This window comes from Pithys albifrons, chromosome 5 (genome assembly GCF_047495875.1).
Source record: "Pithys albifrons albifrons isolate INPA30051 chromosome 5, PitAlb_v1, whole genome shotgun sequence".
In the NCBI taxonomy this organism is placed as follows: Eukaryota; Metazoa; Chordata; class Aves; order Passeriformes; family Thamnophilidae; genus Pithys; species Pithys albifrons.
The window spans coordinates 64,815,384-64,830,722 of record NC_092462.1 but is presented as its reverse complement, the minus strand read 5'-3'; the positions used below and the strand labels follow the sequence as shown (position 1 = coordinate 64,830,722).

At 38.2% G+C, this 15,339-nt stretch overlaps 1 protein-coding gene across 4 annotated transcripts in view; it reads left to right on the top strand.

Moving 5' to 3' along the window:
- Window positions 1-15,339, top strand: part of AFAP1 (actin filament associated protein 1) — a 116,764-nt gene that overhangs the window by 44,176 nt on the left and 57,249 nt on the right. For all 4 annotated transcript variants that reach the window (XM_071556858.1, XM_071556857.1, XM_071556856.1 and 1 more), the window contains exons 2-3: window positions 7,657-7,785; window positions 12,584-12,681. In XM_071556858.1, coding sequence (XP_071412959.1) covers window positions 7,659-7,785; window positions 12,584-12,681 — 225 coding nt within the window. In that variant the 5' untranslated portion in view covers window positions 7,657-7,658. The remainder of the gene's footprint in view (window positions 1-7,656; window positions 7,786-12,583; window positions 12,682-15,339) is intronic.

Genomic DNA, 15,339 nt, shown 5'->3' with positions numbered 1-15,339 from the left:
CTTTTCTTTTGTGGAATCAGAGCCCGTTTATTAATTCTGTAGTGGCTGCTTATCTTTTGTGGTTTGGAGTAATGGAGGAGGTGAGCTAATGCAAGAGTCAGCAGGCAAGACCTGGAAAGCCTTGTCATGGTGGGATGATGTTAACTGATACATTTGGAGATGGTTGAATGCAAGAAATTTCAATTATCTGCTGTAGAATCTAAAATGAAGGCTCAGCCTGAGTGCCCAGAGTGAGCAGAGGCAGGAGGGTGAGACTTAACCAGCCTGCTGGACATGCAATGAAAGTGAAATCCATATTCATTTGCTTTACAGGATATGATGCATTTATTTTAGGAACAAAAGAAATCTCATGTGGAGAGTATACCTTTAGATAAAGCCTTCAGCAACTTTATGAAGTGCATTGTAAAGTTCTGTAGTTATCAGCATTTTTTCCTTTTTTTGGCTAACATATAATGAGTTCAATATAGATATTTAGTACTTGAATAAAAATACATGCCCGTAACACTAATTTTTTTTTCTTCTTTCTTGGTTCTTTTTATGTATATTCTTTCCTTTTACTTGTTTTTGTTTCTACTTTTTTCATTCTTTTGCTTTCTGTCTTTTATTTTTTTGTTCTTTTTTTCCTCTGAGTCTGTGGACTTCCTTAAAAGCAGACATTCCTCTCCAAAGTCTGTGGCATTGCTTAAACACTAGTCTGTACTTTTAAAAATAAACACTTTATCCATCTACCTGATGCGAATGGATTACACTCCTGCATTGCTGTCACTCATTGCATGGCTGTAGCTGATTGAGCAGGATTTTTGGCAGCTTGTTTCTTGTCCAAACATTCCTTAATGCTTTCCCATCTCTTGTTTTATCACCCAAGTATTGCAACAGCAGCATCTGGAGCTCTGATAGCTTTTATGGAAAACTGGTTTTGTAAAAGCCTATTCCTTGAAAATTGAAGCAGAGGAATACATGTGGGCTGGGGCTGAGTGATCCCTTGACACATATTGAGGTTGATCATAAATATGCATGAGACAGGAGGAGTTTTTAGTAGATGTGTTTTGCCTCCCTTGCCCCAAACTGTCTAGAAGGAGAGTTTGTGACAGGTTGGGGAGCTCCAAATCTTAAACAAAAGGTGATTGTTGCCAGTTTTTAGAGAGGTTTAACTATTTTTTATGTTAAAACACTCTAATGGCAATCCTTGTATCTGTTTTCTGTGCTACATACTAGTTCTTCATCTTTGAGCTTCATCTACTTTTTAGGATTCATCACTTTTTAATACATTATCACCCTTTCCTCCAATGCCATGTACCCCTAAAATGACATCTTTACTTTCTGGAGCAGGATTTAACATACTTACCAGGTAGAATTCATCACACCTTGTGCACTATGGTTATCAGAGCAGCAAAGAAGGGCCAGTGCAACCAAGAGAAAACTCTCCAAGTGAGAAATCTTGTTCTCCTCATTGGGTGTGCTTCAAGCAGCAGCATGACTTTTCATTTCTTGGTGGAATAGGAATTCAATACAATTTTCAAATACATCAACTAGCTTCTGGTAGCATATTGAAAAAGGTACAAATTTTTCCTAGTGCTAAATAGGTTATTACTTTCTCCTTCTAGATTTTGTGTATTTCTGTGTGAAATTATTTTCTTGGATAATGATAAAATAGCCATGAAAGGAACTTTTTTGTTAATTACTAGAAACAACATTTGTAACTGCATTATAGGAATAAGTGAAAGTGATTCAAAGTGATTTTGTGTTTTTCTTCACAAAGATTTTTGTGTCCTTGTCCTTTGTCTACATGAATCATAGTGTCCCTAATGCTTATATCTTTATAAAATACAGACATGTTTTCCCCAGCAGTAGTCTGTATGAGCTTTTGAATAAAATATTCAAATTACAACATCTGAAACTAAGGATGGTGACACTATTTCAATAGAAATATGCAGTTCACATTCTGTTTTTTATTTAAAACAAAGTCATATGTCTGGTTTCTACATTTTGCTTGTGTACCCAAATACCAATGAGTTTTTTAGGGAGGTTGGGAAAGTCTCTATGTTTCAAGAAGTTTTTATATATATAGGGTGAAGGTTGGCATCGATATTATCCATAAATCCAATCAAATTTGCTTTGGGAAGTTAAATGGGAACCTTCGCCCATGAAAACTAGGGCTCAAAATGCTGACATAGTTTTTTGGCTTTCCTGGAGGATGTGCTTTAGGTAAATACACATCTCTCCAGAAACAGAGGAGTAATGATATTAAAGTCTCTGGTCTGTATTAGAAAGTCAGAGTAGATGATTTCTTGCAATGGATCTCATTGACATGGTCTGTTCTGGCCTTCAAGATCTGTAAATGAGAAACTAAACAGAGAACAGAAAACCTAAACACAGAGAATTTTGATTCAGCAATGTTCAGGGAACTGATCAATTGAAGCTCAATTTTTATTCTTATTTTTGTGGTAGATTTATATACTAACGTATTTTTATGCATGCATTTATAATAGACATGCAAGCATGGAAGTGCATTTACTTTGTGTGTTATTTGTACTGTACAGACAACACAATAATTGATAAACATACTTCCTGTTATCCTTCCTGGATTTGCATTTCTTTTTATTTAAAAGTTCATCAGTGGTCGTTAGTCAACTGGAAGACACTTTTAGGTCATTTGTGCTGTGACAGGGTTAAGAAATACTTTAATTGCTGTGAGTGACCAAAAAACAATCTGACTGTTTTTCTTATGAGCTCATCCTTGTCTTTTCTTCTGATTTAAGCAAACTTAAAATCCTGTGTATGATATGTTACTACTCCTATGATTTTTTTTTCTTATCAACCAGGAGTGAAAACTTTATATTCTTTGAAAAATGTTATAGGTTAACACTCATAAATGTAGATTTGGAATAATTGCATCATCATGCATTTTTAGTCCCAGTTGGTTTTAGTTCTGGTTTGGAACAAAATCTACAGTGTGATGTAATTGCCTTCCTCTGATTATTTTTACCTTGGTGTTGCTGGCTTGCGTATATAATTTTATGTGCTGCCATTTGAAAAACTTTAATGCTCTTCAGAGCTGGTCTTGGAAAGCCTTCTGGATGTATCATTGTTTTTTTATTTGTTCATGGCAATTGCAGCAGCCCATTAGGGGCCTATAATTCCTATTGAGCATAGAATGAGCTTCTCATCGTTTAATATGGAATGTGATTTTGCTCCTCAGTCAAACTAAAATCTGCTTACTGTTGTGATTGCCATCCTTGGGCTCCACCCTGCCTTTCACCACCTGCCACTTACAACTAATTCCTTTGGCAATGAAAATACAGCCAAAACTGTCAAATAAATTGGCTCCTTTTTGAAAGCCTTGTTCTGATTATTATTCCTATTTTGTGGTGATGTCAGATTTCCAAGGGTAATCTCTCACTGGAAGAGTATGTTTTTCTTTGGGACTTGCATCACTCTCTTCTTTTGAGTCTCCATTTAAGAAGTAATTGATTGATTACTGAAAATATGTATTATGTAGATTTTCTGTTATTCAGTTCCATTACTTTTTTGTGAGCACATCATTACATTTCTAGGAAGGATAGAAGAAGATTCTTTAATCCAACAAATCAGCCAAGGATTGACAACAGGCAAAATTTGTTTTTTCCTGAGAATAAGCAGGTTTATTTGTTGCCATCTTGGAAATAGGAGTTTTCAGTTCCTTAATTTCAATACTTTAAATGCTCTCCATGGCAGTATTTTTGTTCTTTACTTAAAAGAAAAAAGTATGATTTTAAGATATTTGGACAGAGTGTTTCTTGCTGGCTGGGAACAGTGTTGCCCTTCTTTCTTTTTGGATGTTTGACATCATTGTGTATATAATGTGAGATTCTGAACTACTTCTTTCTCACTTTGGTATTTATGATGCTACTAACTCCAACAAAAGAAAATACACGCCCAATTTAATCTGGGTGAAAGCATAAGAGAAACAGTGTTGTGCTCATGCCTAGCATTTTTCAACAGCTGCTAATAATTTTATTCTGTTGTCACATGAAAATTGTACATTAGCTTTTATGACTGCTTGTTTGAGGTCAATGTCATGGACCTGTGAGCTTACAAAGGCAGAAGAGCAATTCTTCTTGCTCTGTGTTCCTTCCTGATGCATTGCTAGACATTTGAACCGCAGTGCTGGACACCAGGCCAAGTGTACATGCAGTTATGGTGAATGTGTTGCCAAGACAGTGGGTTTGAGATTTTTTAAGCATTGTCTCACTGGTATCGAGTTCATCTTACCATCTTCTTATCATCCCTAAACAAAGCTCTTCTCCAAAATCCTCTGCTGGGGCAGTTGAATTGTTTCCAGTACCTTAGGTGGCATGGTCATTTTAGGTCAATGGGCAGGGGTCACCAGGGACGGCAATGCAGCTTTCCTCCAAAGACACAGAGGAAGAGCACACGTTCAAGGTAGGAGGCCTCAGGAGAGACTAAGGCTGATGCCTGCTCCCAGGAGTCTCTCCAGCAGCAGTTCCTTATCTCCTCTCCTCTAGCTGCCCTGTCTCCTTGCCTCGCAACTTCTTGCTTTGTTTTCATTTCTCATTTTGCAATGCCTCTGTTTATATTAGATTATAAGCTCCTGAGAACAAGGATCTGATAATTTTTAATAACTGAACACAGTTATGCTCACTTTGCATATCAATGGTATCTGATGCTTTCATGCTTTTTCCCTTCCCAGAAGTGAAGGTTCTCAGCAAAGAAACAACATGACTGTAGCATAGGATATTGTTTGCTGAGAAGGACAACGGGCAGCTCTCTTTCAGCCTATTTGCAGTCCCTGGCCTTAAAGAGACCAGAAAACATGGCATTGCAAAGAACTTTTAGTGCAGTAATATATGCAATTACTGACAGTAATTTATATGTGTTTGGAACTACTTGAAAAATATTACATTTCTTTTACTATATACTGATTTTCACAATGATTGCCTAGATTTTGTGGTAATGATAGCTTTTGAAAGGCGTGTATTAGAACAAATATGTAACTATTAAAATATTCATATATTCCATATTTAAAATGAAGTTATAACAACAATATTAATACATCTTATATCAAAAGCATACTTAAAAACAAGAGACTGCTATACACATAATGGAAGATACATATTATTTCTAAATTTTAAGAAAAAGGTAAAAGCTTATTATTTGGGTATTATTATCTTACTTTAGGTCATAGGGCCTCTTTCTGTATTCCTCTTGGAGTCTTGTTGATCACTTACCACGTTGCAATCTGAACCTTTATCTTTGTGCTTCAGAAAGCTGTATGCTGTAGGTGTATGTATTGTTGTTCTATAATGCAACCAGCTCTGGAAGTGATAGGGTTGTTGTGAAATACTTCGGATTTCTGACAGACTTCTAGGCAGCTTAGACAGCTACAAGTGTGATGGCAAAAAAACCACTACCTGTAGCCATGGGATGTTTTTCATGAGCTACATCATGGCGTGATATAGACAGTTTTCCTTTCATTTTGAATACCCTCTTTGTGCCTATATATTATGAAAATCTTTGAGGAACATATTTCCTGAAATTGTGGACAGCTTATATAACAGCAGTGCTACTGCTTAGTTGAATAGAAGAACATAGTCACCAAGAAAAACTTGGGCAGGATGAAGTTACATATGCAAATTAATGGTGTTCTTGAGAAAATTACGGATGAAGGGTCTGGAGCACAAATGTTATGAGGAACATCTAAGCTAAGAAGCATGAGGAGCAGGCTGAGCATCTTAGCTGGAGAAAACAACACTCAGGGTGGACCTTGTTTCTGTCTACTACTACCTGCAAGGAGGTTGTAGTGAGGTGAGTGTCAGCCTTTTCACCCAGGTAACAAGCGACAGAATGAGGTGAAATGGCCTCAAGTTATGTCAGAGGTGATTTAGATTGGATATCAGGAAAAAAATTCTTCCCCTAAAGGGTGGTCAAACATTGAAACAGCTGCCCAGGGATGTGATGGAGTTACTGTCCCTGGAAAAAAACATGGACGTGGTGCTTAGGGACAGGGTTTACTGGTGGACTTGACAGTGCTGGTTTCAATGGAATCAGTGATCTTAAGGGTCATTTACAGCCTAAGTGACTCTATGAAAATATTTGCCCAAGTATATTTCTTCAGAGATTTCTTTGTTAAGATGTTTTCATGCCCTGGTATTGCTGACTGGCACATCTTCTGTGCCTGCTCAATGTTGGGTTTCACAGAGCAGTCAGTGCACTTGGAGATGCAGTCTGCAAACACATGAGAAAATCTATATTCATTGGAGACAAAAAGAGGCCAACGTCCCCTTGCAGGTTTGTAGCTGACATCTGCAGGCTTCCCTGCAGCGTGCTGTTGTCAAGTGGAGGATAAAGCAAGTGCATGCTGTACAAGGGTTGTTTAAACATCCAGATGATTTTCAGAAATAGAAAAAGATTTCAGGTTCTCTTGGGTGTAAACAACTGTATCAGAAAGGTTTTAGGAGGAGGGAAGAGCTAGTATGGGACTACGCAGCAAAGAATATACCTTTTAGAGGTCTGAGGAAGCTTAGCAGCAGTTGCCCTGTTAGACCCTGAAAAGACTGTAAAAACAGATGTGGTTAAGTAGAGAAAAATTTAAGTGGATGCATTTCAGAATGTGGAAAGGAGTGGGATTAATCCTAGGGATGGTCCTTAAGTGAAGTAGATGCTCCTCATCTTTTAATGAGAATAATGTCATAGGATACAGAAAGTATGGAAATGTGAACTATTCTATCAAGATGAAACCAAAACTATAAAGAGTGCATCCACTTAAGGGAACAGACTAGAGGATCTCAGAATTGTGAGAGAACAGAGGCATGAAAATGTGGTTCAATACCATGGGTTCCTCAAACCTGCTAAAGACATCTTATATGATTAGGCTGTAACAAAGGTGTTTGTGTAGTCCGAGCTACTGCAGTTATTAGGACACTGGAATATTAGAACTTTAGGGATAATCTGAAAGTTAAAAAGTAGAAATATGCTTATAAAGTTAGTTGATAAAAAAATTAAGAAGCATTGGGAATAGAGAGAAGGAATGTTATTTTTTCTAGAGCAAATTTGAAAGTCTTGAGATCTGAAATAATAGAAATAGGATGAAATATGAAGTGTATTGCTGGGAATGTGAGGAGTGATAAGAAAATATGCAAAAGATTGTGACCTTGTCTTTGGAGATTATAAAAAATTGTAAATAAAGGAATACCTGCTCTTTTTTACCACGGCAAACAGAATAAATAAGGGAAAGAGAAAAATTCATGAAATTATCAATGGTGTCTAGATGCTTTACCAAACCTTAAATTTGTGCTGCAGTTAGAAATTTTGCAGTTTGTCAATGGGAGGGGAGCAAGGGTGGCACTGGTAGAAAAGCTGATGGCCACCATTCCTGCATTTAACTTGTCTAGTGTTGGCTTCATCCTGTGGTATCTGAAAAGATGTGCCCGTCAGTTTTAGATAACTGCTATAAATGTCCGTAGTGCTCCCTGATGGATTATTCTGTTGATTCTACTAATGCTTAACAATGTTAAAGTCTGTTTCCAGAAGGGAGGACCACACATTTTTAAGAAATGCTAGAAAATAACTATGAATTTGCATAAATGAGAATTAACTCTTATCTTTTTTTCTAATGGGACTTTTTTGAAAAAGTAATTCTATTTTTTTGTGTTTCAGCCATGGAAGAGTTAATAGTGGAGCTGCGCCTGTTTCTTGAACTTCTGGACCATGAATATCTAACTTCCACTGTCAGGGAGAAGAAGGCAGTAATAACTAACATTCTCCTGAGGATACAGTCATCAAAAGGTCAGTGCTGGGGTGTGTTTTCTCACTTACAGAGTGCACAGAATAAGTCTGTGCTCAGTGAAATAACTTGAATAGCTAAAGACAAGCCCTAAGTTGAAGCAAGACAGAAAGACGGTGAAGCCAAAGTATAACTTTCCTGAATGCTTTCCCTCATGTTCATCAGTAAAATATAGCAAAAGGCACACTAAAAGTATCTTGGGTGCACATGGGTAAATCCAGCCACAAAATTACATACTGGATAGAATGTTTTCACTTCTGTTGGTAGAGTGGTTACTTCATTTTATTTGTGACAGTAATGCTATTTGTGAGTTTTGATGGAAAAGTTACCCTGTGACAGGAAGTGCTGGCCACAGCACCTTTTCATCTGTGTCGAATGACCCAAATCCATCAAAAGGCTTGATACTGAGGTGGAGTCTGGTGCATGGCTGATACAGGAGTGCCAAGCCAGACATAGGAAATGGCATGTTTGGTTTGCATTTTCAATTAAACTCACTTTCTTCATTTCTTCCTATCTAACCCCACTTTGATTGCACAATCGCTTTTGTCTCCATCAAGATTATGGAGCTGAGTGCAATATAAGGGATTCACTGTGTATAGGAACCTTTCCACAGAGCTTGTATGAAGAACAGTCCTCACTATTTTTTCTAACAGTATTCTTATATTTTTTACAGCACCTTTCTATGTGAAGTGACATCTGGGCTATAAGACCTCTGTTTCTACTACATTTGACAGAAATACTGTCAGTGTAAACCCTCCATTTAGATTTTTGAAAAATGCCAGAGTTTCTTGAAGCAAAACACCACATTGTGAGCAGCTGTATTTCTCATGATTTGTTTCTTCTCTGGTGCTAGAAAAATGCAGTCTTGTTTGATGCAGTGTTTCTCCCTTTCAGTAAAGAAATACTTTCTACCACAGGATTCAAGTCTAGGGAGATCAACTTGAAAGTAATGATTGCCCTCCTTTCTGTTTTGACATTCTTAAAGACCCATGGGTATTTTTACTTTACAACTGAGAGGAGGAGGCAGATACCAATTTGACTGGATGTGCAGTTCAGAATGATTTCCTGACATCATGCCCAGGAACTAATGCAGGAGACAAGTCAGCTCAGGCCAAACCCATGCCAAAGATCTGCTCCATACAAACAGTTCAAACTCAAAATCATCACCTTCCACCTTGAGGGTGAGAGGTTTACACTGCAGGAACACCAATTTCTCTGAACCAGGGCACCTCCCTAGGTATGTTCAGTTTATGTCTCTAGATGTGACGATGCATAAAAAGATCCAAGGACCATAGCTTTCCACTGTTCAGCACCTACCATTTAGGTTTTAAAGCCTATTGCAGGATCTTTAGCAAGGTCCATTACATCCCATTACACGATCCATCTATTAACAAAATCCATATGACATCCATGTACTAAGATGTAGGGCTTCTCTCAGTGCAGTTGTTACTGGAACATTTTACCCACTTCTACTGCCTACATTCAAGGAGATAAAATTTATAGACATTTCAAAGAAAAGCTGTAAAAGTGATTAAAGGATCCAGAAATATGCCTTCAAATTATCCAAAATGATGTGTCGTAATCAATCTTTATGTAGAAAAGGAATGACTGAAAACAAGCTCTTAGACTTACACAATGATAAGTGCAATGGCTGAATGTTTGTTTCAAAGTGGAAATAAAGCACATGTTTTGAGCATTGAAGCTATGAACTAATGGAAAAAACTTAGCAAGTTCTGCATGCCATTGCTGGCATCTTATCAAGATGGAATATTTTGCTAAAAGAGATACTCTAGTTCAAACTAGAGTTAAGGAAATCCCTTAAGTTCAGTTAAGCAAGATATCATAGGACTATGCTTTATAATGCTATAAACTCTAGTTTATGGAATTTCAGTTTAACTAGAATTTAGGACAGTATGGCCTCTAAAAAAGCATCCGACTTCTCTCCCCAGGCTACTCTTGTATTGCTTCTTCCTTTCTGTTCTAACTTTCTGCTAGCACAAACATTATTTTCCTTTTTTTTTTTTTTTTTTTTTATTTTCTGCTTTAGTCCTAACCAGTGTCACTTCTCTGGTCTGGTTCAACCTAAGGCCACACACATGCTTATGCTGGCTCAAAGGAGAGGTTGGTGCAGGGACAGGAATGAGGCAGGGAAGGAGGAATTGCCTCCCTGGGAGCTCAGCCATCACATCCTGGCTTCAAGAGTGTGTGAAACTACCCAGGAAGTCATGTACTTTACTGGAGCTGACCCGGCTGCTTTTTTTATCAGTTATAACATTCAGTACTCCCATCCCTTTGAAACTATTCATCTCTTCATTAAAATTAAAAGCCATAAAAGATGCATAAACCCACAGTACTCTGTAACTAAGATGAACTATCATTTGGAGTCTGTTTTTCAAAATATTGTTTTACTCCACCCACACAACTCCACGAGAGCTCTTGGGTTGCTGGCACAGTTTAAGACGCCTGAGGACTCTTCAGTTGCTTTTGTACAATTCAACTGGGCGAATCCAACAGGATTTTTCAATTGCTGCAGAAAACCATGTAAGATCAATGGAGAATGGTAATGAAGGATCTGGGGAACAGTGAACTGGGAACTGTCTGGCTTCTTTAGAACATTTGGAAATGAACAATTATGTTTTTCTTTGTAAAGGTGTGGAAATTATTGTAATGGGCTGATTGGGTATAAGTAAAACACCTCAGACTGAGTAAGTTCTTACTTGGGGAATTCTTTAGAAATCTTTTGCCTTGTTTTGTTCCATCTCCCCCAAATGCACACTGTTTTCTTCATGTAATATCTATCAAGTAGAGAGAACTGGGTCAGGCAGATCTGTTCTTCAGGTCATAGCTGCCTGGCCTCAGCCTGCCCTGTATCCAAACCAGTGGTTACTCTGAATAGCTGGCAAAACAATAAAATTCATTTTTCTTTCTGATTCTTGGCATGGCCAATGGATTGCAGGTCTGAAGGAAACACTTGGCATTTCCTTCTAAAACTCAAACTTTCTTCTAAAAACAAGAGACACAAAGAGTTTATTTTGGAGTAAGAACCGTTGCTGGATATAGTCATTTAATATGACTGTCAACACTGCCTGTTTTCGTTAAAGAGACTTGATGCTCTAAACCTATAGTGCTCCTTTTGCTGTGTAAGTTGGTAGAAGAAATTCAATGTTATACCAAGTTCTTGCTTAAACATATATATATTAAAACTGGGGGAGCATTATTTTACAGAGTCAATAGTATTCACTTGGAGTAGTTTGGATTTTCTTTAAGTAAAAATCCCTTCATATGTGACTGCTGGTTGTTTGGAAGACATGGGAGACTTGGGTGTGGATGACAGTTGTAATACAGACTCATCCTGCGTACGGAGAAACAAGTGAAAGTTATACTGGAAAAAAAAAAAGGAATGTTTCCCAAGACTAATCCCTGTCTTGATTTGTAGGAAAACAGCAGAATCTGTAGTCTTTAGAGCCAGTTTAATTTATCAGTGTTGTTTTTCAATCCATGACTTCACAGCCAGTGGGACTGGGGTATTATGACAAGAAACATTTCATCATTGGTTACATTTTTGAGAATTACATGATCTCGACTGAAAGACATCCATTTGACTTATGTAAATATATTTTTTAAAACTGCAGCTAAACAGTAGGAACTAAGTTCAATCTAGGGTTAAGCAGGGTACAATCCATGGACTGAATTTTTGCCAGAACATTGAGCAGATGCACCCTAATCTCCTTTTGATATTTAGAAAAGTAAACAATATCATGTTCCTATGAATTAATTCAACTGTGATTTAAATTGTTGTATCAAAACCCCAGAAGGAGTGGGTCACTGCTTTTTTCCCCCTGTGAGGGAGATGCCGCAGGGATACAAAGGATCCTCAAAGCAGCTTTTACATTCAGCTCCTTTTCTCTGTGCAAAGTCACCTGGAAAACTATGAGATTATTTAAAAACAAAATAAGTAAGAAGGATAACATGGGAAAACATGCTCAGTGTGCAGTGCTGTTAATGGTGAATTGGTTGGGCAGTGTCCCCCTGGACCTGCTCCAGTCTGGGATGTCACAGCATCCTCCATCTCCTAGGACTTGGACAAACTCCCACCATGGTCCCAAGATCAGAGATGGTGGTGGCAGCAGGGAGCCCAGGGAACATGAGCACTGTGGGATTGGCCAAATAGCTGTCACCATCACTTCCAGGCAGGCAGGCTGGCAGGCAGGGGGCTTTCCATCCTCTTCCCCACTCTTTTGACATGAATGTTGGTTTGGGGCTTGTTCCTACCTGATGAGCTTGCCCATCCAAAATGTTCCATGGGAATGACTGTTGTTTGTCTCTGCTGATGAAAGGCAGCCAATCCCATACTGCCCACAGGCTGACTATGTTTTATTCACTGTATGATGCCATTGGGATGCTTTTGAGTGTGATATATCCCCCAGTAAATGGTTTTATCTGTGTAGTAGATGCCTGGCAATGAATTTGAATATTTTTCAAGTCTTTCAGTTTAAGATGGATGTGCAGTTCAGAATGATTTCCTGTAATTTTTTTTCTGTGTCTGGTATTTGTTGATCCAAACAGCATATATGTCATTATCATATAGAGTAAGTATGTGTTTGTTCTGCTTGATTAAATTCCTGAATTCCCAGCATTCTTGCAGTCCTGCCTCAGTAACCATACTTGGGAGGTAGCCTGTGATCAGCACTGCATGCCAGATTTCAGTGTGTGACAGTCAGACATGGAGTCCACGTGTGGAAAAAAATGTCCCATTTCCATCCACCAAGGTGTTAAGTGACATTTGTTGCTCTTCCACAGGTTTAGAAATAAAAGAACATGTACAGAAACAAGAAGTTGCCAATAGTTTGCCAGCACCTCCTCAAATGCCTCTGCCAGAAATACCTCAGCAGTGGCTGGTGAGTATTATATTTAATTATATAAATATATACCAGAGAGAATGGATTTGTGGTAAGTATTAAATGGTTGCAAGGGGAAGGAGCTTGCAGATCCAGGGCAATAATTGTTCCTCTCATCTCTGCTTCGATTGAGGGAATTCAGTTCATCTTGCAGAAGAGAAGGCAAAACAATACCATGTGGTGAAATAAGCCTTGGAATAGGTCACCTGCAAAGACTGTGGAATCACAATCATTGGAGATTTTTAAAATTCAAGTGACAAAAGCCTGAGCAACATAAGCTTAACTTCAAAGGTTGACCCATCTTATTTTGAAGGTCAGCCTGGCCAAGCCTGCAGGCCTGAGACAGTTTCTTACAGTTTTAGTGATAACATTTCCTGGAGCAAGCCTCATAAGAAGACTCCTTCACAGCTAAAAAGTGAAGGTGCAGAATTTTAAAACAAAGGAAGAATACTTGCTTTTTTTTTTTAATGAAGTCTTAAGTGCCTGCCCCCTTTCTGGACAGGAAATTCCCCACAGAACAAGTAAATGCACATGCTCATACAGATGTTTATAGCAAAGATACTGATTGAGATCTGTAATTCAATCTTCCAGTTCGGAGCAGCTGTCTTATTATAGAATAAACTGTAAACAAGTTTTAGTGCTTCTGTCTTACTGACTTTGCAGTAGGTGTGATGAAGAAAACATTTTCAGCATTTTTATTTTAGAGAAGCAAAAGCAAATCATGGTTTAACCTGTTAAATGGTGAACATGGTCTTAGCCCTAATATTGATAAAGTATCCTCTGTTCTTGTGTGGCAAATTCTGCACATAGTCATGAGGACAATCGATGGAGATCAGGGTTCATTGGCTAAAGCAGGAAGCAGAGGCACAGCTTACAGGGCCAGAACTGGATGGCTGATGTTCTGGCTCATTTTAACGTGTTATTTTATTATCATTGCATTTGTGCCCGCTTCTAAGAGATATGTAGGTCGGTAGGATCTTACAAACACAAGAGCTAATTTATCAGGTAGAACTCCTGACCAGTCTTTTGTAAAATGCTGTGTTACTGCAAAACAAAGTGAAAAAGCACAACAAACATGTATTGTGTGAAATGCCTTAATCTTAGTTTCTCCCTAAGCACTGCCAGCTTTTAGTTTGTGACCTGAACAAGTTTGGGTTTGTTTCTTTCCTCAATTTTAATTCTACATAATGTAACTAGATATGCTGAAATCAATATAGAAAGGGAATGTTTATGCTAGAAGCGTTGATATCCAGAGTTGATATATATACTGTAGCAAAGTTCAGCTAAAAGGGATGCTGTAAAATAATTATGCATGTATTTAATGGATGCAAAAGTGGTCTTATGAATATGCAGTGAAACGTGTAGAATCCATTTCATGGTTAACAGTGTCAGAAACTGATTATTTTTTTTTAATTCAAGATACGTATTGCATAAATTACAACAGAAAAGGTTTAGGCAGGAAAATCATGCAAAATGCACGTGCCTTTGAAATGTAGGCTTCAGGTACTACCTTCACAAACTGAAGCCAGTTGAGAGCCTTGTTCTCTCATATTTATGTAGATTTGATTTGGCTCTGAAGATTCAAGTTGTTTTTCTAAAGATGACTGATCTACTGTTCCTTTCTCATATACTAATGTGTAAATTCCCTTAAAGTTGGTACAGCTGCAACAAGTGAAATGGTGTGAAGTATGAATTAGGTCCAGGAGGTCAACACTGGTTTTTGCAGTAGTTCAGTTTGGATTTTTGAGTAACAAGAATATTTCTCTGTGATACTGTGGGAATTACTGTGGAAGTTGACACAGTTAGAGCTGGCTGGACTGCACTGTGGTCTCCCCATGTTGAGCCTGGCAAACTAGAGTTTGACATGTCCTTTCCTTCTGAACTGCCCATAACACTGTGGATGCTTTCACCTCAGTGAATTCATGAAGCTCAACTGTTCTTTCTATAGTGTTAGAAGCTGATTTTTTGCCAGTTTTTCTGCATTTCTGTTACTGTCAGGCAGTGGTGGGTTTCACCTCCCTTTGCAGAGTCAGATGTCCCAAGCCTCTCATTGTCTTGAAATATCCAAATACAGGTTATGAGTGATGCAGTTTTAAGGTGGTAGCACATTGTAATTTGTGAAAAAGATGACAGGCTGCTGCTGCTGTCCGGCAAAAGACCAGGTGGAGTCAGAAGGGAAAGACAAAACCATCAGCTTTTTGTCCTTTGAACACTATGGCAAGCTCAAACCCCAGTCTGACTCAGAATTCTTCTCCTGAAGTCACATAGATATAATGACATTGATCATTAACTGTTTTTTTTGAAACCCTTCTCTAGTAGACACTTCTTTGCTAACTCCCATTATTATTATGGGCTATGATCAGAGGCTGGCATATTTTCTTTCTTTTTATATACAGGGCATAAGTAACAATTGCCAAGATCTATTTTTCCTTTCCACTACTGCTCCTGCATGGTGATTTTCAACCCACCCTGAATCAATGGAGTCCATGTAGCTGATGCCAGTCTCCATAAAACCTGCACGTAACTGTGTTGCTCAGTGACACAAATACTGAGCCGCCTTTCCTAGCCACTTTTCTTAGACCTTGATTTCATGGTTGAGTGTAAGAAATTCCCTGGGCCCCCCAGAGGCTGGGATATCCTGCTCCAGGTGCCCTTCTT